At 40.8% G+C, this 25,494-nt stretch overlaps 1 protein-coding gene across 2 annotated transcripts in view; it reads left to right on the top strand.

Moving 5' to 3' along the window:
- lamb2l (laminin, beta 2-like) overlaps positions 1-25,494 on the top strand; it is a 28,424-nt gene that overhangs the window by 2,054 nt on the left and 876 nt on the right. Inside the window, exons 1-34 of one of the 2 annotated variants that reach the window (XM_088366425.1) lie at positions 4,206-4,322; positions 5,797-5,879; positions 9,186-9,355; positions 11,545-11,680; positions 11,825-11,898; positions 11,986-12,174; positions 12,404-12,467; positions 12,549-12,751; positions 13,371-13,491; positions 13,941-14,129; positions 14,270-14,449; positions 14,588-14,700; positions 14,816-14,895; positions 14,984-15,140; positions 16,596-16,736; positions 17,093-17,254; positions 17,348-17,469; positions 18,922-19,042; positions 19,313-19,505; positions 19,583-19,726; positions 19,902-20,133; positions 20,209-20,372; positions 20,451-20,675; positions 20,929-21,143; positions 21,223-21,319; positions 22,114-22,486; positions 22,766-22,950; positions 23,062-23,309; positions 23,387-23,602; positions 23,664-23,808; positions 24,149-24,356; positions 24,697-24,838; positions 24,912-25,088; positions 25,284-25,449. In XM_088366425.1, coding sequence (XP_088222551.1) covers positions 5,831-5,879; positions 9,186-9,355; positions 11,545-11,680; positions 11,825-11,898; positions 11,986-12,174; positions 12,404-12,467; positions 12,549-12,751; positions 13,371-13,491; positions 13,941-14,129; positions 14,270-14,449; positions 14,588-14,700; positions 14,816-14,895; positions 14,984-15,140; positions 16,596-16,736; positions 17,093-17,254; positions 17,348-17,469; positions 18,922-19,042; positions 19,313-19,505; positions 19,583-19,726; positions 19,902-20,133; positions 20,209-20,372; positions 20,451-20,675; positions 20,929-21,143; positions 21,223-21,319; positions 22,114-22,486; positions 22,766-22,950; positions 23,062-23,309; positions 23,387-23,602; positions 23,664-23,808; positions 24,149-24,356; positions 24,697-24,838; positions 24,912-25,088; positions 25,284-25,449 — 5,401 coding nt within the window. In that variant the 5' untranslated portion in view covers positions 4,206-4,322; positions 5,797-5,830. Of the gene's footprint in view, positions 1-4,205; positions 4,323-5,796; positions 5,880-9,185; positions 9,356-11,544; positions 11,681-11,824; positions 11,899-11,985; positions 12,175-12,403; positions 12,468-12,548; positions 12,752-13,370; positions 13,492-13,940; positions 14,130-14,269; positions 14,450-14,587; positions 14,701-14,815; positions 14,896-14,983; positions 15,141-16,595; positions 16,737-17,092; positions 17,255-17,347; positions 17,470-18,921; positions 19,043-19,312; positions 19,506-19,582; positions 19,727-19,901; positions 20,134-20,208; positions 20,373-20,450; positions 20,676-20,928; positions 21,144-21,222; positions 21,320-22,113; positions 22,487-22,765; positions 22,951-23,061; positions 23,310-23,386; positions 23,603-23,663; positions 23,809-24,148; positions 24,357-24,696; positions 24,839-24,911; positions 25,089-25,283; positions 25,450-25,494 lie in introns of those variants that run through there. The other variant, XM_088366418.1, reaches the window with a different exon arrangement.

Here is a 25,494-nt window from a genome sequence, read left to right on the forward strand (position 1 = left end):
ATGATGATTATAAAGCACTAGTATATTTGAGAAAAAGTGACTACGCATAAAGAGTAGCTGCCTGCCTGTTAGGGACTGTCAGAAACAACTTGGGATGGGCATGATTATCAATTTATTGATCATTAGGACTACTGTCCATTGTGTGTAGTTAATTATTGCTGAAGCAAAATACTCGTAAGGCAACATGGGGGGGAGCACTACTTGATTTAATGTTGATATAATTTCACATATTTGCATTTCAAAGAAGAACAACGTGAGCTCCATACATATCCCAGCTGCATTTTTCTGCTCAACGCAGCAGTAGCATGGGAGCAGGAGTTCAGAACATTCAGGGAGAGCGTCCCACATCCCATTAAAATGTTGTTGTAGTACTTTCCTGTATACTTCGTATCCAATTGTTTATTTTGGACAAATGATGTGGCACAAGTATTTTTTTTATGGCTTATAGCCAAATGGTAGTGTGTCACTGTTTATTTGGCTTAGTCCAATTTTGTGTGTGTTCCATACGCGTCTCTTGGGATCTTGTGTGTGGAAGCTGAAAGGCTCATAATCATCATACCTCCTCATCATACCTCCTGATATAAATCTGTTTCATTTCTTTCTTTTTCATGTCTGCCTCCTCTTGCATATTTGTCTCCTTTCATCCAGTCTGGAAATCCTGTATCCAGACAGCTGACAACTTAATGAGGGCAAACTAATTACAGTGTCTGTAGTATTCTTAGGCGCCTGAACATAGATAATAAAATAGGTAATAAAAATAGATTTCTTTATGTCTAGGAAATTCCCTCATTTATTGATTTCCTTTCAGTTTTTCTCTGTGTTGCCTTAAACAAAGACAGTGAGAAATAGTGACACCGATTTTGTCTAAATGTTGCAGTGCCACTAATACCTGAATACCTCCTAAAAACTACTGACTACTACTGGGGATAGCAAATTTCCTCTCGCCTTACCAGGTTTTTGTAACAAAATGAAAAACATACCATGTGACCTAGCAACAAAGTGACGTTCGAAGAAGTGCTACCAAAACTCACATCAACCTTTGTTAAATGTGAAAAGCAGTCTAGTAGTCTACAGGAACTTGGTTTCAACTAACTAACTAACTAACTAACTAACTAACTAACTAACTAACTAACTAACTAACTAACTAACTAACTAACTAACTAACTAACTAACTAACTAACTAACCAACCAACTAACTAACTAACTAACTAACTAACTAACTAACTAACTAACTAACTAACTAACTAACACATCAACCTTTGTTGAATGTGAAAAGCAGTCTGGTAGTCTACAGGAACCTGGTTTCAACTAACTAACTAACTAACTAACTAACTAACTAACTAACTAACTAACTAACTAACTAACTGATATGAACAAAACCTTTCTCCTGGAAAACCACACTCGGCAGAGTTAACAATATAAAATAGTAACTATAGAGACTGTAACTGTAAGAGAGAGCAAACAGATCTCACTGTCATGCATGTTGCGACATAAAAGCCCGTCCCTTGTCTTTTGCCGTGATGTACTGTGAGGTATTCAGAGTTTCACAGTGAGATCACTTTACGGTTCCGTGCTCTTTGTGTGGGTCACCTGCTCAGCTATAGATATGACCTGACACACCCTGTACTGGGTTATTTTTTAACTAGAACACTTGGAGGCAGCTGAGTTCTTGCATATTGTCAGATGTCGGAGTCACAATAAAATGAGTGACTGCCATGTGAGTCAGTTGTCTTGGTGAAGGCAATTAGATAATGGTTAATTTTTGTTTTATGCCTCATGTTTTCAAATCTTACGTTATTTCTGAGTGCCCACACAGAGACTCAATTGATTCATAAGTAACCCGAACTTCCGCCATGAGCTCATCACTTTGATCTGGTTCCATTTCCTTTTTTTTTTTTACAGCGCCTTTACCACTTGAAATTCTTTTACGACATCTTTACCATTACTTTGCTGCCAGCTGCAATGGTTAGTTCTTGATTTGATGTGTACACAAGTTCACACAGGCACAAGCGCACAGAGGAAGGCTTATCATGTTTTTATTGTACAGGAGCCTTGGATTGTTTGGGCTGGAGTTCCGAGATTCCTTGGCTTTGTCTAGCCTCTGCATAGACTTTGTAGAGGCGCCATGAACTTTCCTCTGGCCTCTCCTTATCTCATTTTGATGCAACAGTTGGGCGTTTGGCAGGCTCAGTTTGTAGGTGAGCCAGGTGCAGCTGATAATGATGGAATTGTTAGAATCTAAATGTTGATTTCAACTTGCACAGAAATGTATTTGAATATTTTTCTTGTTATGCACTAAACAATCTGAAAATGATTGTATTTATATGTTTGACACTATGTCCCATTCAGTACATGACTCAAAGATTGTCTGCCTCTGCTTTTTCCTTTTTTTCCATTTCACTCCAGGGGCGGCTTACCTGAAAGTCTGAAAAGTTAGTGAATAGTAACTCATTAAAATTTTATCTTGCAACACAAATTTGACTAAGCTGAGGTCCGTCACTTAAAAAAAAAAATCCTAAAATGGGGTACTATTGTTGTAAAAAAGGTCAAGAGGTGAACTCACCTATACTCGAACAAAAAAACCCTAATTTTACCGTAGAAACTGTGTTCCCATGTGGATTTGTAAAAAAAAAAAAAACTCTCATTATATTTGAATACAGTCACAATCCAATGTTATGTAATGTACTCTGATAATTTTCAAGTGTTGAATTTTTGAGCATTTCACTGAAGCGAGAACCCTTCTTGAACTTGTTCCACTTTCTGCTCCTGCTGCCTCACCATCTCCAGAGGCCAAAGGTCACATGAGCAGAGCGCTGTGAATGTGAAAGCCGCTTTGTTCTCTTGTGCACTTGTTGTTTTGTTGGCTGGCCCCAATCACACACAGGCATGCACATTACCCACACATGCAGACACCGTTACACTTCCTCCTACGCTCCTCACTTTGTGTTGTCTCTTCTCGGCCCCCCCTTCCAAAGTCTTTTGACCTTCAAAGAACCTGGATAGGTTCCAAGGTGTGTTAACTTCAGCTCTTCTTGACATTGCAATGAAGAGACTTTAGCTATGCGGTTCACTTATGCAAAGGCCACGACCACACAAGCAAGTGGATTTTAAGAAACGGATTTGTCAGGTGGCACATGAGCCACGGAATTAAGTCTTAATAATTGGCTACTGAATACTATAAAGTTTTGATGCATATCCATTGGGGGGTGCATCTTATGATACAAAGGGTATGATATGATTCAAGGATGTCATGATTTAAAAAAATGGAATGATTTAATTTTGTTCATTTCAGTGGGATTCATTTTGGTATGGGATGGTTGTTGTAGATTTTGTCATGTATGCAACAACATCTTAGAGCTTTAGAAAATTATCCAAGTTAATTAAATTCAAAGAAACATCAAAACAAGTTATATCTCGTGTACAACTCTCATAAAAGACAATTTGATTAGTATCTCGATACATGGTGAGTGATACGATTCAAGGATTCAGCTATTTTAAAAATATAACAATTTGTTTCAGTTTGTCATATCCAAACTGATTTTCCGTTTCGAGTTGGTTTTTGTTACACCTCTAGTACTCAGTGGTGTGCATCTCTCCACAAAAAAGAAAAAAAAAGATACATGGAGTCGATACCAGGATGGTTCATTATAAAGTGAAGCGATTTGATTCAGTGGGATTCTGATTCGACTCGATAAAGTAGTTTGACAACGGTGACACCTGTTGCATCATATATTTGACAGCCTGGAAATGCTTTTTATGTGGACTGGTAAAAAAAATTATAAGATGAAAAATAAGTGTACACTTGAAAAATTCCACTGTACATATGGACATTATCTAAAATGCCCCTTTGTCCATAGCACTCGTCGCTTGTCATTCTCCCTGTCGTGCTCTCTCTCTGGCCTCTCTGGCCTGCTCTCTACCTCCCTTGCCTCTTCACTCTCCCTGCGAGTCCAGAAGAAAGGGGTGGTGCATTCCAACAGCCTGGAGACCGTTCCCCTCTTTCAACCAGTGGCCCGCAGAGTGACAGTGCAATTAGAATAATAATAGCTGTCCATTCACCCCAGTGCCCCAGTGACGAGGCAGCCGGCCGGAGAAAACCAGGGAGGGCGAGGCGAAGGGCGGAGAGAAACCAACTCTCGGGAGCTCCGATTGGCCCCGGGCTTTTCCCTCTGTTTTTACACCGGCGCCGGCGCCGGTAGCACCCTCAAGTTTGTTTTACACTTTCTGCTGCATCACATGTGCATGCATGCGTAAACACACACACCAGGCTGTACATGGCGGAGAATTTGAGTGACTGGTTCTAAATTGTGAGGAGACCAAACGTGAGTATGAATCACTTGGGAACTCTCATGATGACTTGTTTTATTGTTTCTGTGCTTTTTTTTTTTAATGCACTTGTGCTGGGAGTAAAGGTTGGAGGTGAAGCATCACCACTGTTGCTCCACTTGGGCTAAACTGTTACTAGATGTGTAGTTGGTTAAATTGTAACAAGTGTGCAGATCAGTAGTGCAGATGGCATTTGTGTAATTTCATTGAGTGATCTGATTTGTCACCAATGGTGAGAGACAAGCTAATGTTGGTTTATATTTTACTGCCATAACACATCATTCATTCTTGGACTTGACTTTGAAGGTGAAAACAGTGGACAGAAAATGAGTAACGCCTTGTCACCGGCATCCAATCAGATTGCTCTAATTTCATCGCTATATTGCTCACAGCCACGAGGGAGTGTAGTTGTGGCATATCAAGTTATGGTATGATCTGCTAGATTTATGAATGAGTTTTTAAAAGTCATTTGGACATGTATCGAGTAATTTATATGACAGCAAAGTGCTCGTACATGTTAGTAACACCCTATAGTGTCATTTTTTTTTTCCTGTGGCATTTCTATCACCACAATTGGAGTTCATGATGTGAGACGTGCAACATGCTTGTTCTCGCCTGTCATTTTGTGTTTCCACACGTGCGCACACATATTCTGCCCCATTCAATGTGGACGCCCCTGTGTTTGCAGAGCCTGTGCATACAAGAGGCCCTTTGCTCGCAAGATGCACGACACTTTCATGCAGCTTCAGCACAGCAATAAGCATAATTGCCCATTGTTGGCTACTCTTTGCTGTTTTCAGATTATTAACAATGTGAAAATATTTTCAGAAACCAGAGAGAGAAAAGAGCCATGCTCACAATTATATCTTGCTCCAGATGGCCAAAGTTTGTTTCCTTTTGAGGACTCCAGCAATTTAACAACAAACTAATCTTCAACTTTTTTTTTTTTTTTTTTGAAAGACCTTGAAAGATATCTGACCTAAAATAGCAACAATAAGGTTGCTTGTTCACTGTGCCAGATGAAACTGGAGCATTGCACCTGGAAGGGTACAATACAGAACCTTGACAACATTTATGAGAACTGGCTGTGCTGAACTGGCTAATTGGATCAGCTCAAATAAACAAGTAGATTGTACCGGGTTGTATCATAGTACTTCACAAAGCAGTAAAATGGATATTGGGTTGTTAAGCACGGGCCAGTCATAGCTCAGCCTGTAAGAACTTGACCTTGGTTCCCGGTTCAAGACTAATTGCAGGTCAAAGTTCGTCTGCACCTGAACTGATGTTAGGAGTTAAAAACACAGCACCCAGAAGTTTTCTTTACATTTATTTAAAAGACGGTGTTGATCAAAATGAGTTTGTTTGGTAAATAAATAACATTTTGCTAGGAGGACCTAACACTTGAAATTGCATTGAGATTCTTACCACAAGATGAAATGTATTTCTCTCTTTCTGTCTGTTTGTTGTCAGATCCAGATTGCTTATTTTGCTCTTTGCGTGTCCAATGGTGCTGATGACCATCATGGCTTTGTATCTGATGATCTTCATGCTGGGTGAGTACAAATGCCTCGCTTTCGTTTACATTTGTTTCTTAAAATTGGAAATCCTTTGAAGAAGAATTTGTCCTTCATTCTTTATCACAATTTGTCATTTTCCTAAAAATTGTTAAGGTGGGTTTAGAAGTTGTTTGCTGTCAACTATCCTTTGAATGACATTTAATCTGCGGAGGAAAAATATCAAATGATGATGCAAACTAGAGTAAGAGGATTTTTTTATTATTGTTTTGAGATCCCAAGTTTTAGTCAACTAAATCTAAATGTTTTTCAGTCTTTGTGGCTTTGGCAACTTCAAATTGTGCTACTGGCAATCCAGTGGTAGCGGTGGCAGCAGTTAGCGAACCTCCGTGTGATATCATAACGTCACGCATCTCGTCATGCCTGACAGACAAATTTTAGGTGGAAAATTTTCCGTATTTCTGAATTGTACGATATCAGCAGAACTGAACTTCAGCGATCCTTGTGTAGATTTTTATTTTAATTGTTGGTAATAAATGATGTATGGATCAATGAGGTACAATACCTGTCCTTGCCTCGTATTGCTTTTATTGTCATATGATATCACTGAACCTTTACGCTCCTGAATGTTGCCCAATGTGCAAGTGGCCTTAAACTTAGTCTCCATCAAACTTTTTCAAAACTAATAGAAATTATGAATTGAGGTCTGTAAGAAATTACCGATACTGAATATATTGATGGATAAGGTGATGAGTGTTTACATTCCTGCCAGCTTCCCTCCTCTGCTTGAGCTGCAAAGAAAGTGTTGCAAAGAGGTGTATTGGCAGTCATTTACAGCCACGTTGACACCTGGAATGTTTCCGTTAATAAGTAACATTTTCCATCCTGTCCCTGCATTCCTGCCGTAGTGCATAGTATACCGGAGGGAAATTGGATGCCTAGGGGTGCGTTTACCTGTCATTCTTCTTCTTTGTGTACGTGTGTGTGCGTTTCATTGCCTCATCCTACACTCTAATAACACACTTGTAAACCAGCTGTCAATGACCTTGTTGTTCCAACAGACTTGCTTTGGTCCTTTTTTTGAGTTCTTTGGCAATCGGGGTGGCCTTGTTCGGAGTTTTGGCTAAGGGATAGTGGCTAGTTACAGTCTAAACTATAATTCTTCCTGTTCAAAGTGTGTCTAACACTTTTATGTGATGTTGTTAAACATTTCAGAATATTTGGCATTACCTTTTAAATGATAAAGGATTGTGTGTACAACAGTGCTTCGGAATTATTTTCTGTTACGCCCGCCAAGGTAAAAGAAAACATTTCGTCCTCCCCGATTTGCAACCGCAATGATAAATAGTATCATTTATCTATAAAATTGATGTAGTATCCTTATAACATTAAAGGAAATAAGAAAGAAAAGAAATATGGATGTACTTACAACAAAGAATAGCTTCATTAATGTGATTTTTTCAGCCTGTCACAGGCGAAGTTTGACGTGCATCAATTTGCCTGAATGAATGAATGAATGAATAAATAAATAAATAAATGAATAAATAAATAAATAAATAAATAAACAAACAAACAAACAAACAAACAAATAAATAAATAAATAAATAAATAAATAAATAAATAAATAAATAAATAAATAATGTCTTTGTCGTTCCACAGGGATGTGTTAACCATGGGGAAAAAAATTAAATCAGAAACCACCTTTTTGTTAAAACAAACCCCCATGAGATTTATTTTAAGGGTAAATAATTAGGATTGAGAACAATTAGTAGCACGGTGCCGATGGATGGGGCTATTTAAAGAACTGAAGAGCGGTTGTCAACGGATCTTTCAGCATGAATTTGACCCAAAACATACGGGCGATGCAACAAAAGAATGGCTCAAGAAGAATCACATTAAGGTCACGGGGTGGCTCGCTGTCCCCAGACGTTAATCCTGTTCAAAATGCAACAGGGGAACTGAAGCTACGACTTGTTAAAGGATCTAGACAGAATCTGTAAAGAGATGTGTGACCAGCTGAAAAAAATGTCTGACCATCTTGAGCGAAGTAGCTGCATTCATTTAGAATGAGTTTGCTAATGCAGAAGCAAAGATGAGTGATTTATTCAAAATTTAACATTACGTACAGTTTTCATCTTCTAATGATAATGTTATTTTTGGGATGCACTTTGAACTTTTCGAATCTTTGCGAGCAAGCCTCAGCATGTTGCAGGTCTGTTGTGGGGTTTTTTTTTCTCATAGATCAACAAGTTGAAAAGACCCCATACATCACTGTCACCTCACTCAGCTGTCTTCTTATTTGTTGTTCATACAAGAAATTCTGGAACCGGGTCACATCCACCATTTTGTTTTGCCATTAGTTACCAAATGGACATGTTGCTCCCTCTTGTCGGTGAGACCTGCGATTCACTGGTGCATAGCGAGCGTTTACATGGAGCAGAAGAGTTGTTTCATGCTGAAGTCCGTTAAAGCAATTACATTCTTGTATCAGACTGTGTCCAAAATTAGAAACATTGTCCATACTTTATCAACCCAGGAAAACAATATTCAAAAATTGTAACGTCCTGGCCAGAGTTTTCGCCACACTAAGAACGCATTTACACTGCCAGGCCCAAATGACTCATTGTTCTACCTGTCAGCAGACCCGTTTGTTATTTTGTTTCCTTTCCATTACCTTCTCATCAACCTTGAACGTGATAAGCAATATAATAAAATGGTTTTGTGGATGATGGATATGTACAATGTGCAAAAATAAATGTACACAACTGTAGAAGGCTGTCACTATGGAATATTTCTAGAATCGATTAGTCCATTGATCATTCCACCGATTAATTGAATAATCAAATAAAAATGTTGTTCTGTATGAAAGTTGATCTCAAAACACATTTTTCCAATTTACTTTTGTTTTTTGGTATTGTTTAGTGATAAAAACAAGTCAATAACAAGTAAATAATGTTTGCAAATGTTTTGATTATACACAAAAGATTATGTTTGTTTTTATGATTGACTCAAAAAAATAATGAATAAATTACCATTGATAAGCTAACATCAGAGGACTTGGACAAATCCAAGTTGAAAAATGGCTCTGAGCAATTACTTGATTATTAAAAAGAGTTGAGGAATTTGATAATTGACTACTTTTCGATTAATCGATTAATTTTGACAACTCTACAACTGTACCACTCTTGAATCATGTGAGCATTTTACACATTTAATGATTCAATCGGTCAGTGGGGATAAGTTCATAGGCACCTCAATTCCACCTAATTTTAACAATCAATTGATTCTGCACCTTGTATGAAACATACATAAGATCTGACTTTGCTCATGCTCCTCTATCTCCAGCCTCATGTGTGTCTGGACAAGACCTGCCATCAAGCCCACATGGCTGCACGGACGGGAGTTGCTACCCTGCCACGGGAAATCTCTTGATTGGGCGTGCTGTGAACCTGAGTGCCACCTCCACTTGTGGGCTGGACGGTCCAGAGCATTACTGCATTGTCAGCCATCTCCAGGTCACACTTAAATTTTTCCCCACGTCTTTTACTTCCTTGTCTTTTACCACCTGTGTTGTCAAAGCTATGTTGGTTCTCTCTTTTGTTCCTTGTCATCTCCACTTGTCCATCTTCGGCTTTCACTCACCTGCTCAACCTTTCAGTACGTGTTACACATACCGTATATAAAAACAAACTATGCTTCTTTGTTCGCTTTCACCTCGTGGTAAACGTTTCAGTTCATTGCAGTTTTTATGATTTCCAGGTTTCAAGTGACACGTTTTTTCCCTACGTGATCCCTTGATCATAAAAATCGATTGATGAGTCTACTCTAGCCCATCCGGCGTGCAGCTTTAGTTCTATGTTTTTTTTTTTTTCTTTAAACCACGGTTGACGTGTTTCATCATGGGTGCGTTGTATACATACTGTTTGCTACGCAAGTACATACTTGCTCCTCGATGCCTCCAGGTGAACAAGATTGACGTGAGACTCTGATTCCAGATGCCCTTTGTGACTCTTGGGGTCAGGATATGGTGACAACCTGTCACACCACGAATCCAGGTGTCGACCTTTGTCAGGAACTAACTTAAGTGTCTGTGTTAAAATGTCCAAGAGAGGTCATCACTAATGTGAGCTTGACATGAATGATTTCCTTTTCCCAGTAAGGTCAGATTCCATTGTTGTATCTGAGAAGAGGTTTTGCTATTAATCCATTTGAGTTGATGACCTTTTAAAGGGGCCTCATTGACAAGGAGCATTTCAGGTTAGGACAGGCCAGGTAGAGGGCAGCGCAGTTTGCATGTTTGCGTCACAGTTCCGACCTTCGGGATTTCGAATCCCAGCTCCACTGTGCATATTCTCCAAATGTGTGGGTTGGTTTTCTCCCATGTTGTGAGCTGATCTAATGAGAAAACTTAATGGCACCTTTTCTGTAAAGCATTTCAAATTAACATTAGACTTACATCAATGTTTTGTTGCGACAGAAAGCTGATCAACCTTCACTAATTGGGTATGAATAAGGGCTGGGAGTAGAGAGCAAGAGTAAAAAGAGCAAGAGTGAGAGAGAAAGAGTGAGAGCGCAAATGAAGCGAGAGAGATTTAAAGCCACACAGCTTACTCTTATTCAAATTCAATTACTTTCTCAGTACTACCAGGAGCACATGATTGGAGGCAGTTCATTCATTCCAAAGCATTGACAGATACAACATGGACCATGAAACTGAGACTAATTAGTTCTTTAACACTTTACACCCCACGTTATCACATGTAAGCTTCTTTGTTGTAATTTTTGCTACAGTTTCGAAACTTTTAGATTATTTGTTGTCGTAAAAATATTATGTATCCTCCTTCTCTTTAATAACGATTGGTCGTGTCCAATTGTTCATTTCATTTGAACTGGTCACAGGGCGCAAGAATGTAATACTAAATATATTCAAAACATCAGATTTTTATCCACACTTGGTTAAAATGCCATCCAGTTTTATTTTCTTTTTTTCTTTTTACAATGCTGCTACCTTGGTATCCCAATGTTGCCATTTGAACCATGTCCTGCAAAATCAAGCATCATTGGACACAAGGCACATTATTCATGCAAGGAAATGGCCAAAACCTTAGCATCTTAACTAGTCATAATCATTTCTGACAGCAACCTAATTAAGACCCTCTAGTCTGGATTCCAGTGCTTCTCCGTGCCAGCCTCATCTACTCAGCTCCCCTCTTCATGGCCCCCCTTCCAAGAGGCACCCTTTTGCAGCCTACCTACCTCACCATGCCCCCTTGCTCTCTGCAGGCCCAGTCTTTGTCTCCAACTGCTGAGAACCTTTTCCACTTGCATGCCAACATCATTCACCTGCACCCTCCTGCCTCGCACCTCTATTTGTTGTGAACCATTGCCACACACATCTTTATTCAGACTCCACATTGTTGTGTTTTTCCCATGGCCTCTCTATTCCTCTTCTATTGATGCATACTTGTATTGAGACGGAATTACACTGCTGCATTCTTGGACAATCCGATACTGCTGTTGGAAATAAATGAATGGGACACAAGCTACTGGGACAAACATATTTGAACACATCTTAATTGTATTCTTCCATCCATACAGTACATCTTTCCTGACACTCAATATTTTCTTTCATTCACACGTCTGGAGATGACGGCAGACAAAAACATTAACTAAGAGCGCAAATGCATTTTTCCTACCTCAACAGGAGTCGGACAAATGTTTCGAGTGTAACTCCCGGGACCCGTATGACCCGAACCGACACAGAAACAGCCACCGCATCGAGAACGTGATTTACCTCATGGACAGCAACGGTGACAACACGTGGTGGCAGTCTGCTAATGGTGTGTGTTTTAAAGATGTCACTTGGGGTGTATCTTAAATGATGCTCTGAAATGTTGTACGAAATACTTCCTGTAAGCCCTTGCCTGAGAGAATATTTCAAAGTTTGCCCAACAGTGATGTCCTAACAGTTGTTTCTTCCACAGGAGAGGAAATTGTCAGCATTCGACTTAACCTGGAAGCCGAATTCCACTTCACGCATTTAATTATGAAGTTCAAGGTACACATGATTGCTGTCTCAATTGAACTGGACGACAAATCAGAAGTGTGCAGACAAATTTAAAATGTTTCCTGTTTTCTTTGACAGACTTTCCGTCCCGCAGCTATGATGATTGAGCGTTCTGCTGATTTTGGTCGAACGTGGCGTCCCTACCGCTACTTTGCCTCCAACTGCACCAGGACCTTTCCTGGTATCTCCTCAAATGGCCTGCACCACATTAACGACGTCATCTGCGAAGAACGCTACTCTGACATTGAGCCCTCCACCAATGGGGAGGTATGATGTTGCACTGACTGTATAATCTCATCGTGGTCATTATGCAGGAAAATCAGGCAAAGCAAATGGATGAGAAACTAAATGTAGCACATTTACAATTCAGACTTAACAGAATCAGTTTATTGTACATGGGTAGCTACAACATCATTTCCTTTATTTAGAATAGGAGTTTTTCTTCACTCACAAATGAATCAAATTCTCTCTTGACCTATTTTTCTTCCCATCCAAGGTCATTTATAAAGTGTTGGATCCTGCCATTCATGTGAAAGACCCCTACAGCTTGGACATTCAAGGTAGCTTAACAAAAAACATTAAACATGCAAAAATGCAGCTAAATATAGTATCAAACAATGTTTCATCTTTATCTTGACTAGAGCTCCTGCGAATCACCAACCTGCGCATTAACTTCACAAAGTTGAACACTCTGGGGGACGACCTTTTAGACCGACGTTCTGACGTCCTTCAAAAATATTACTACGCTATCTACGAGCTGGTTGTCAGAGGGAGCTGCTTCTGTTACGGACACGCCTCGGAGTGCGCCCCAGTGCCAGGGGTTGATATCCGAGCCAACGGAATGGTGGGATTGAAATTATTTTTTGTTCTTCAATTAGCTAATTGTATGCGTGATTCAGATACATTTTACTAGATTAAAATTTTGTATGTTTGTAACAATGTTTAACAACTCAACATGGCACCAAAATAGCATCTCTTTAGTTTTTTGTCATCAATTCAGTGTCATTTAAAAGACAGTTAACAGTTTCATGTCAGCTGACACTATACAAACCTGATGACTTTGCTTAACAATTTTTATGGTACATGAATAGATAAGAATTTTAAAAGTGGGATACACTGTGGTGATTGTTAGGTTGGTAGGCAGCAGGTTTACACAAAATAAAACAAATAAAATGTTGTTAGACAATTTGAAAATGGGACATTGACACTTCAGATCTAGCAGATGGAGCTCCACTGAAAAAAAGCTTGAGTGGCCGTTGGCACTCATTTTTCAATTCGCATTACTGCCCTCTACGGGATTTGAGTTGAACAATAATGTCCTGCACTCCCATTACTTTGCAAATCCATTGAGATGGATGGACGTGGTTAAGATTGGCCTGTGTTTTTGGCTTGGTAGTAGTCTTTTGGCTCGTAGCCATTGTTTTACCTGCTTCTGACATTCACCTATTTTTCAATCTTTCCAGATCCACGGTCGGTGTGTTTGCAAACACAACACAGAGGGGCTCAACTGTGAACGTTGCCAAGATTTCTACCACGATCTGCCATGGAGGCCGGCCGAGGCCGAAAACCCGCATACCTGTAGAGGTAGGTGCATACAACAAAGAAAAAGTTGCTTAACTGAGGAAATATATGTGGAAGATATACTTTTGCAGTATCTTGTAGAGGACATGACACCTGGGCTATGTCGATGTTGTTTCAAGAAGATCAAGATTAATTTGATATTTTTGCTCTCATACTCAATGTTGAGGTCTTTAACTTATTACCGTGTCACTTTCATTTAAATCTATCAAATATAACTGTATTATGGCTGTCATTATCAAATATTATTTAGAATCGATTATTGTATTGATTATTCCATCGATTAATCGAGTCATCTGATACAATTTTATTTGTGTTAGTGTATTAAAATCATTTTTCCCCAATTACTGTTTTTTAACCAATTATTTCTGATTATTTGGTAAGGTTGCTGCAGAACCTAAAGTCACAATTTTGAGTCTGTAGGTAACGTGTTTTTTTTTTTCTATATTCTACAGAGTGTAACTGCAATGGCCACTCAAACCAGTGTCACTTTGACATGGCGGTATATTTGGCCACGGGCAACATCAGTGGAGGGGTATGTGATGTCTGTTTGCACAACACCATGGGACGCAACTGTGAGATGTGCAAACCTTTCTACTATCAAGACCCAAATAGAGATATTAGAGACCCCCAGGTTTGTGTTGGTGAGTCAAATATTACATTTATATATCAAGGACAAGATACACGTATGTGTTCTTTCAAAACAAACCGATGCAGAGTTTGAAGCTTTAAGGTATTTTAAAAGTGATGCATTTTTACTTTCCATTCTTTGTGTGACCACCAGCCTGTGACTGTGATCCGGTGGGCTCAATGGAGGGAGGCATGTGCGACAGTCACACTGACCCAGACATGGGCATGATCACTGGACAGTGCCGCTGCAAAGACAACGTTAAAGGCTTGCGCTGTGACGACTGCAAGGAGGGCTATTTTGGACTCAGCCAAAACGACCCTCTGGGTTGCCAACGTGAGTATACATCTTTTTTTTTCTACTCACTTTCTTTTGCCTGCTAAGATATTGGAATTGGTGTGATTTGACATTTATTTTTCAATTAAACCTCTTCATGACTGCATGTTTTTCTTGGGTGTGTATGTGTGCCACCAGCTTGCAACTGTGATCCTCGTGGCATCATTATGATGGGAGCCCCATGCGATCAGATCAGCGGCGACTGCTCTTGTAAAAGATATGTCACTGGTCGCTACTGCAACCAGTGTCTGGTTAGTACCTGTCATTCACTTTTAAAATCCAACTGTATTCAATGTCTTGCTTTTTTCTTCATATTATGTAATGTACATTAAAAGTGTCTGTGTTTTTTATTATCTATCTTTGTAGCCTGAATACTGGGGTCTCAGTAATGACCTGGCTGGTTGCAGACAATGTGATTGTGACTTTGGTGGAGCCATCAACAACAGGTATCCAAAGTTTACGTCTCAAGAATGAGGATTTACTGAGAATGTTTGAATTGTGCGTGTTGGTATTATTATCTATTTTTTGTTGAAGGTGTATGATGGAGAATGGACAGTGTGACTGCAGGAGCCATCTTATTGGTCGACAGTGCTCTGAGGTGGAGCCTGGCTTTTTCTGCGCGCCGTTGGACTTCTACAAATATGAGGCCGAAGGGGCTACTGGACATTCGCCCATTGACGCTGCGTTACCTGTGAGAATTTTTTTTTTTAACACCGACACTCACTCATGCCTATTGCAAGTTTCTATGATCACTTATAGGGCTTCTGCAAACTGTACTATAGACCACCAACCTACTTGAGACATTCAAATCTGACTGTCTTAAAATGCTCCAAACATTTGATAGCATCACTGTATGGCTCAGAGGAAACGTCCTGCATGATGTTATGACTACAATAGATAAAGATTTGTTTTCACTCCAGCGAAGATGTCTTTAGCTTGATTCACAATACAGGCCCAACTGCCCAATTACAATTCAATGTGCATGTACACCCAAAATGCACGTAAATATCGTAGCTCGGGCAGTGAGAAAATGTGAGGTCAATTATTTGGCCTGGGCAAATTACCCTTTTGATTGCATCTCTAATTATTTTGCTTATTTATTTGTTATTCACCACTAATGTGACATATTTAGACCATATTAGAACGTCCACGTTTTTTTCAGTACATGGCATTAACAGCTGTTTTTTTCTGTGTATTTTAGTTGTTTGGGTAGACTCTATAGACTACATAGACTATTAGCAATCTGTGTTTTTTGATGATGGGTAAATCTGATTTGTGCGTTGATACTACACTCATCTTGACAGTTGCTTCATGCCCGATGGTAGTAAAAAGTTCTTGTGCATCTTTAAAGGAGCATCTTATCCTCAAACCTTTGGTCAAATTAGTTTGATTTCAGAGATTTATTTATTATTTATTATATCAGCCGTCACCCATTCTACAAGATTCTATCCTCTTCTCTTTCCATCTACCTGTAATCTACCATGCTCTCCCATCCAGACAGTCTGTTTCCTCTCTACTCATCAATTTACCCACTCCACTCTTTCCACTTCCAAGTTCAACCATGGGCAAGCTCAGACAGACCCTTTTCATCCACAGTCTCACAACATTTCCAGGAATGTGGCAAAAGGCAAGTGCTGACTTCAAATTGTCAAAGAGGCAGCCATGCAGGACACAAAATATGAGGGGGAGTGCCTCACGGGCCTTATCTTCTGGCGGATGCTTGGCGGTAATCATCGTGTGTTCTGAGCAAACGGAGACAGAGAGAGCATGGCTGTGATCACTTCCTAGAACTGTGGACTAATGCTGATAATTAGTAGTTTTATGTGGTGAACTGTCTCATTCCCTCGATGAAGGATTGCACTTCCTGTTTTCAAAACATTTGGTTGTTGGCCGACACTTGAGGGGTTCTATTTTGGAGTCAAGTGCAAAACGCCGTCTAATTGTGAGCGTGGGTGGGATTTACTTGCTTTTGGTATTCTGTTGTGCATGACAGGAGGTAAGGTTTTGTGTATCGTTCAAATTCAGATTTGAATGACCTTAGGGGTATGTATTAGGTTTTACATAGCGCTTCCATAATTTGATTATAATTTTTATTTTTTATTTTAAGTTGCCTTTTTAGACTTAAACTTCTCCCCTCATCTCCTAGGGCAAAGTTCGACCTCAGGCAGAGACAGACTGTGTTCAGCACCTCAACAACCAGCTGAGAAGACACAGGCGTCACCGGCGTATCGCCAACCCGCAGCAACACCGCGAAGCACTGAGGCGGATCCGACAGCTTCAGCAGACAGTATGATATCATCTTTCGTTCACGCCCAACGATGAGAAATGCAGTGTGGTTGTCATTCATTATTATGTTTGGAAAGAGACCCCTTAGCGGTAATAACTACTCTATTTAGACATCAGATTGCAAGTATGAAGTTGGTATAATAGCCTTGGCATAGCAATCAAACATATATTTCAGAGGGGAAAACATTAAAAAACAAAAAAGAAAACTATTCTTAATGTGTTCAGTATCCAAGTCCACCACAATGTAGTCTTTTGTGACAGTTCTATATTGACAAAAAGAATCCATTATACTAATACATTAACAATACCCTCAAGCGTGGAAACATTCTCAAGAAGACATTTTTCTGTCTTTCTAAGCCGGATGTGAGGACCGTTTACAGAGAGCTCACCCTAAGTCACACAGTGACTTGGACCGGGCCTGGTTTTGCTCGGGTCAAAGATAGTGCTGGCTTGGTGTTTCATATTGACAACATTCCCTACGCCATGGAGTACAACATCATGATTCGTTATGAACCTGAGGTTTGTGCATCACACTTCCCTCTTAAAACTCAGCAACTCCTTTTGTCTAAAAGCCCAGACTTTTATATATATGTGTGCTGTATGTGTGTTTAGTCCACAGAGGACTGGGAGGCCATTGTCAGTATAACATCTGTGAACCTGCCTTCCAGTCTCCGCTGTGGAAACCTTCTACCAACTGAGCAGCTCTACACAGTCACTTTGCCACATCGCAGCAGGTATCAAAACACTCAGTAGCTTTAGTCATGGCCCTTTTTCGGGTATGATTGGAGTTTTACCAGCCGGACTGCTTTTGCTGCCCTCGTATTCATGACCATGAAAAGGAGCTGCATTCAGACACTTGTAATTTTACTCTGGACCAATTACGCCCTAAAAACTCGATCTGGCAAGACTAATTTAGTCATGTAGCCTTTTTACCCTACAAAGGCAATTTTTTTAATGAAAGTCAATTGTGATTTATTGAATGAACAGCTTATTTGCTATAACCTTAACAGGAACTTTGAATCCAGTTCTTTAGATGTTGATATTGATATTTCGAGCTATGTTTTATTATAGAATATCGGAGGTACATACTGTATGAATGACAAGGCTGAAGGTGACTTCCATTAGCATCAATATAGACTCTGATCCTTCTTGTATTTCCAATTTTTATCACTAAGCCTAAAATTGTGGCAAATAAAAATACAAAAATACATTAAAAAAAATTATTGGAATCAAAATCTCAAATGTAAAAAATATATTAGAATGCTGCTTTATCATGATTTAAATAATCTTTAATAGAAAAACAAATCAAACAGATAATCAATCTAGCTGGTAGCATGACTACAATACAGTTCTGTACATTTGGGATATGCTGTATACTTCAAGAACAAATGACAGAAACAATTGCATCATGACATTGTTGTCATTTAAACCTGCCCTGGCCTGCAGCACTGTGTGAGTCAGATACTCTCTTACCTCACTGTATCCTGTGTTCTATTCGCTGAAAGCAGGGCAAACATAGCTAACGCTTTGCAATAAGAGTCAGCCAGTGTGATAATACAGGGTGGGAACAGCTTTGTTTGATGAAGCTTAAAGAAAAAAAAGGGGAACTTTTAAAGACAAAACAGAGAATTGTACAGGCAGAGAATATGTGACTAAAGTAGACAATGTACTCAATGATTGGAGCGGTTTATTATGGCAGAGGCCACTGTTTGGGGAAAATACTATATCCACATTCAACTTAAGCAATATTGATTAATAATAAATATAACAGGTGTAAAATATAAGTGAGAAGCCCAACTTGACTAGTTTCCAAGTTCTAAACGGCCTTTGAGAAACTTTATTCATCTGGAACTGAACGGAACTGAACAGGCCATCTTACGCCTGGATCTAAACATTGCAGTAAACCAAAGTATTCCTTCTGTTGTCCGCTGTGGTTGGTCCAACAGCCAGCACTAATTAGCACAGTGACTTCAAAAACACAAAGAGACAAAGAGACAAAGAGACAGGAAGAAGGTTCATGTCTGTGAAGAGAGCATGCAATCCAATGGGCCAAGTGAGGTTGTTTTCAAATAAGCTGTTAGATAGGTCACAAATGTGCAAAATTTCCCACACACTTCCCCGAAGTCTTCCCCGAAGAAGGAAAGTTGCTCAGGGAGCGCAGCATACAGCATATCTTTGTCTTCCAGATACATCCAGATGCCAAGGCCGTTCTGTTTTGAGCCAAATAATCGTTATGTGGTTGCCATCCGCTTCCAGCGCCACGGAGTGACCCACAGACATCTCACGGCCTTCATTCTTATTGATTCGGTGAGGAAAGACAGCAACCCCAGCCTCCATCTCATTAGTTTTATTGTTTTGTTATTCTTCCCTACTAGTACTGATTGAGTGGTGGAATATGCAAAAATAAATGTTCAAAATACACATATAAATATATATATAACACAAATTATATAGCCACATGCATGCATGTATGTATACATATATAAATATATACATGTAGATATATAGATATAGATAGATCATGGTGCTTTTATGCTGCTGTAATTTATTTTTGCTTTCTTTGTTCCACTCCATCAGTTGGTTCTGATCCCTGATTATACCGAGCTTCCTGGTTTCCAAGGCAATGAGATTGAGGGAGAGGTGCGACGTGAGGAGATGATTCACTACATGTGTCTGGATTCCTTTATGATAACGCCAACTCCCACCTTGGCCGATGTGTGCTCCAAGCTCATCTGCAGTATTTCGGCTATCGTTCATGATGGAGCACTGCGTTAGTATTCAAGCAAGAAGCTTATTTGTCTTTGCTTTTCACGTAATGATGGTTCGTCTCTCTTGTGTGTGATCCAGCCTGTCAGTGTGATCTTCAAGGGTCCATCTCGAGTGAATGCGATAGGGTCGGAGGACAGTGCCGCTGTAAGCCCAACGTGATGGGTCGACGATGTGACCAGTGTACACCAGGAACCTATGGCTTTGGAGTCAATGGTTGTACTGGTGAGTCACAAACATGGACAACCTCATTCAGCACAGATTCCAAAGGAAATGATTCAATCAAGCGCTGCCGATTGCTTTATAACATAGGCTGCATTCAGAAACTCACGACTCTCCAATGGCAGTTCCAGTCATGATATACAGTCAAGTAAAGAATGTTTACTACTTTTTTTTTCAGCTTGTGACTGTCATTCAGAGGGTTCTCTGAGCCACCAGTGTGACCCCGTTACCGGCCAGTGCCACTGCCGGGAGGGAGCATCTGGCCGCCGGTGCTCTGATTGCCAACCTGGCCAGTGGAGTTTCCCGAGCTGCACGCCCTGTCAGTGTAACGGCCATGCAGACAGTTGCGATTCCCAAACTGGCGAGTGCAAAGAATGCCGAGACTACACAGCCGGTCATCATTGCGAACAGTAAGCAAAATATCACCGATGTTGCCGCGGTTGTCCCGGCGATGGTAAATAACTCGCTGCACTGGTTGTGCTCAGGTGTCAGGATGGATTCTTTGGAAACGCATTGCTTGGCTCAGGGGACCACTGTCGCCCCTGCTCTTGCCCGGGTAATCCCGGTTCGGATCACTTTAACGGCCATTCCTGCCAAGCTGACCACTCTTCGAACCTCATAATGTGTAACTGCAGACAAGGCTATGCTGGTGAGATATCACACTACAACAGATACATCAGCCAAAAAAAGCTAGCTAAAATCTCCCATTTCTTCTTTTCCAACCCAGGGCCTCGGTGTGACCAGTGCGCCCCCGGTTACTACGGCAACCCAGAGCAAACTGGCGGCCAGTGCCTTCCATGCGAGTGCAGCGGCAATATTGACACTCAAGACCCGGAGTCATGTGACTCTAAGACAGGTCAATGCCTCAAGTGCCTGTACCACACAGATGGTCCAGCTTGTGCCCAATGTCAACAGGGTTACTATGGCACTGCTTTGGCCCATGACTGTAGACGTGAGTTTTTTAAAAATACTTTATTAATGGGTTTCGTATGCACTGCCTTGTAAGTGGTTATATATTTAAGTTGCCCTGCATATTTCATCATCTTATGGTCTTAAGAGTGGTAAAGCTACGTCTCGCACATTCCATTGGCACAAAAGTGTACAAAGAAGAGCACACAAGAGCAATCCAGAATTTTAGGATGTTTGATTTTCGAGAGTCAGCGTCACCAAATTCTATCTCTTGAACATGATATATCTTATCTTAGGCTGTACCTGCGCAACTGCTGGTACTGTCCAGTCGACTTGCAGCGACGGACACTGTGACTGCGATCGTCAGACAGGTGCTTGCTTATGCAAGGCAAACGTCACCGGCCATAACTGTGACCAATGCACTCCTAACCACTGGAACTACGGTCAGGACCAAGGCTGTGAGCCCTGTAACTGTAACCTGCAACATTCCATGGGAACTGAATGCAATATGGTGAGTATGCATGACTCAAAAAGCCTGAAAATGTTGAATGCAAGTTTAGTTGTGAAAGCCAGGTCTTTGTCCTTGACAGTTCAGTGGTCAGTGCCATTGCCACTCGGGCTTTGGAGGGAAACAGTGCACAGAGTGTGAGCAGCTCCACTGGGGAGACCCACGGATACAGTGTCAAGGTAACTAATTCGTTGACACAAAAAAGTCATCAGTAAGGCCAGTTTGGTTTTTCACTGTATAGCTATAGCTACCTTATTTATTTTTTTAATGTTAGTTTATTGGTAATGATGCTGCAGCCTACACATGGTTCTAGAACACACCCTTGCGGGACTCCATGAGATCCATTTTTCACTCAGCTTTCATTGTTAACATATTCACACAGAAGGCAATTTGATACGGAGAATATGACCAAGGTAAATTTGAGTTTATTGTAAATGCCTTTTAGTGTTACTCTGTGATTCAATGTTATGGGCATTTGTGAATTTTCACATTCATAGATTTTATGGGGGAGAATATATTCTGTGATTTGCTGCAAATCTCGCCTAGTATGTTTTTGTGCTCAGGCCAAAGCAAAAAAAAGTCATACTTTAATGTTAGTTTTTGCATTTCATTTGCATTTAGGATGTCTTGTCATATTGGCGGTCCTTGAGTGCACTTTGTGCACAGAAAACTGAACGTATATTTTTCCAACTCTCCTAATGTAGCTAATAATAGCCCACCCCTGTGTAGTCTATTTTGCTTTTAGTGTGCCTGGATTCCCTGACATTTATTGTACCTAAATGCCACAAAGTGAGTTCAATCGATTTGAATTCGTCTGTTGTATCATAAGCCCCTTTCCTGGTTTAATTATTTGTGTATTTTCACCATGCTGAGTCTCTCCTCAATGAATAGTGGAGCATGGATTTTTTTTTTGTAAATCTAGCCTTTCCTTGTTTTGTCTAAATGGGTCTGATTTTCTTGTTCCCCACTTCAGAGTGTAACTGCCATCCTCAGGGCTCAGAAGTAGCACAGTGTGACCGGACCAGCGGAGAATGCCAGTGCAAGGAGGGCGCAACCGGGAAACACTGCGACGAATGTGCCCGTGGCTTCACCGGTGTTTTCCCCGAGTGCTTGCAGTGTCACGCTTGTTTCCAGCTGTGGGATGACGTGGTGTGTCAGCTCAAGCGTGATCTAGATTACATCCGGCACACTGCTGAAAAGATCCTGAAGAGTGGTGTCACACCTGGAATCGGCGACGCTCGAATCAGAGAGCTGGAGGAGAAGCTGAAGCAGGTTCAGGATCTGATTGGCAATAATGACAGCGAAAAAATCCACCAACTGCTTGGACAAAGCATCGATGACCTAAGGTGAGCACGCTACTCTGTCCATAATGTAAAAACTTTGACGAAAGACTGGAGTTGGTTAGATGGTCGAGACTTCAAAGTTCAAAGTATAAAACAAAAGTAATCCGCTTATTTAACATAAAACAATAAAGCCATTATACCATTGACCACCATATTGATACCATATGGATCAGGTGTGCACATATTAAACATGCAGGACCCTGAGGACCAGGATTGGTGACCTTTGGTATTTATTCAAATCTACTCACATACTGCACAGGGTCAATGGTATGCGTGTTTCAGGGCGGAGATCGCGTTGACCGACGGGCGTCTTATGGGTGTCGTTCGAGAGCTCAACACAACAGCAGAGGACGACGATGCACTGAGACAGACGCTGAGCGACATGGAGGGACAGTTGATGGACATTAACGCCACGGTTGCTGCGAAACGGCAACAGATAGACGACTACCTCATCTCAGGATTTGAAGGTAACTAATTCACACCAACTGACCAGAAGCACATTTTTCTATGCAGAATGGTCATTTGTCAACGCAACTTGCATTTGATACAAATTTGATACCTCTCATGTGTCATGATAGATCAGTTCAAAAGAGTGAAGCAATACTATCAGGAATCATCAGAGGCGGAGTACAAATGCAACACGTCAGTGTCTGGTCCCCTTAGTCCAGTGGAACAGTCCAAAAAAACTCGCTCCAACACTGAAGATCTGATGAATGCTAATAAAGAAAAGTTCCTCCGTGCCATGGCAGCCCAGAATCAATCTATGGAGGAACTGCAGCAGAAAGCCCATGAGCTGGACCACAAGACCCGCCACCTCAGTAAAAAGGTAGGAAGATTATTCATTTATTGCTATTCGTAGAAGATGAATGAATGCATTTTATTTTGGAAAACATTGTCCTACAGGTGTGTGGGGGCCCCGGTACTGCTAGCATCAACGGCAGCTGCGATGACAACCCATGCGGTGGTGCTGGTTGCCGTGACGATGAGGGCATCCGTATATGTGGAGGGGACAGATGCAATGGTACAGTAAGCGCTTCCGTATCTGCGCTAAATCTCGCCAAGAATGCCACCACCGATCTGGAAGCTGCTAATGAGGAGCTGCATAACGTGGCCAAGAAGGTAACAAATGTCATGTCGTACCCCGGCTCCCACTTTTTTTCATGTTTACGGCTCTGTACAGCTCCAGGATATCGCGTCTTTGAGCCAGGATGTGAAGAATCAAGCCATGAACACCCTGGCGAGAGCCCAGAAGAACAAAGACCACTTTGAAAAATCAAATAGGGAGCTCAAAGAGCTTATCAAGAAGATAAAAGATTTCCTCACCGGTATGTTGATTATATTGTTGTATAATACTTTTTTGGTCTTGTGTTTCTGCTTGGTAGTTTATTAGAAGTAGTATCACATTTTCTGTAAAAAAAAAAAAAAAAAATGTGCAGGGAAGAATTCATATTTTTAGAAAATATTGTAAATGTGCATTTTTTTGGACAGAAACTAGACTTTAAGGATTTGAAACGCTAACTAGACAAATCTGACTGGACTAAAGAAGCTTTCACATGATTTGGTCGAGACGTCATTAGATTGTCCATATTAGACTGTCAGTATTAAAGGAAGGCAAGGTGCTCATCTTTGGTTCTTCTTGTACGTCCCTCTGCTTGTACTAACTAGAGGATGGAGCAAATCCAGAGAGCATTGAGAAGGTGGCCATGCAGGTTTTGTCCATTCAGCTGCCAGTCAACAAGACCACAGTGGACACAATAATCATGCAAATCAAGACCAGCCTTTCTAACCTGACCAACATCGATGCCATCCTCGGCAATACCTCCCAGCACATCAGTCAAGCCAAGCAGCTTTTGGAAAAAGCTAAAGATGCCAAGTAAGGCCACGACTTCACTTTAATGGAGGACACTAATGAGTGGCAGACATTTTTGTACTAGAAAAAGATGTCATGGCAAAGCCACTATTTGTTCGAGTATGAGAACTTGCAGAAGTAAGACATTTCTGTAAAATATAATAATAATAATAATAATAATAATAATAATGATAAAATACATTAAGAGGTAAATAGCCAGTCAACTATTTGGTCTGGTACCTTTGGGATGTTTTTTTTTGCGGGGGTGCAGTGCCTCCACGGCCACCCTCCAGCTCTGCCCGTGGTTAGTGAAACAACAATTACAGACAAACTAATGGAGCAAACCCTTTGTGACATTTTGCAGGAGTAGAGCTGAGGTAGTGAAAGATGCAGCCAATGCTACAAAGACAGCCTTGGATCTGTCTGAGAAGGCCATCGAAAAAGCAAGAAGCGCCCTGAAAGAGACTTTGAACAACCTGAACGGCACCAAAAACGCCACTTCTGAGGTCCAACGCATTGTATCACCAACGTAGTGAGATGTTCATATCCTAAAAATATTTGTATGGCATTTCCCTGCAGGTGGTTGACAGATTAACACAATTGGAAGCCAAGCAAATGGAGATCATGATGCGCCTAAACAACCTCTCCACAGACATCGAAGCACTGAGAAACAAAACTGAGCACAACAGGGACATGGCGAAGGACGCCAAAGCTTTGGCCGACAACGCCACGCTCCAAGCGGACTCGCTTCTGGAGGTAGGATTGGCCATCAGGAGTCCATTTGTATGTTTTCGATTCTAAACACTTTGCACCGTGGTGTGGCTTAGAATGACAAAAAAACAAATTAAAACAAAACTACCTCTTGCTTACCCAATTATAGGAATATTGTTTCACAAGTGCTTAGTAATATAGTAGAAATTCTGATGATGTCTTAACAAAATTTGGTTTCAGAGCCTCAACGACACAAATTTACGCTACAATGAGCTGCGGAAGAAGGTTGACTCTCTTGGCAGCGGCTCTCAAGGATTGGACGCCATCAACCAGAAGGCCGAGGAGCTTAAGAAAGAGGCAGAAAAGCTTCTCAATAAAGCTAACAAGAGCATGGAGCAGCTCAAGCGTGAGTACAATACTGTGAGGCATGCAAGTCTGCAGTCAGCAACAA

Source organism: Syngnathus floridae, chromosome 2, assembly GCF_059516105.1.
Source record: "Syngnathus floridae isolate MCC-2025c chromosome 2, RoL_Sflo_1.0, whole genome shotgun sequence".
Taxonomy (NCBI): Eukaryota; Metazoa; Chordata; class Actinopteri; order Syngnathiformes; family Syngnathidae; genus Syngnathus; species Syngnathus floridae.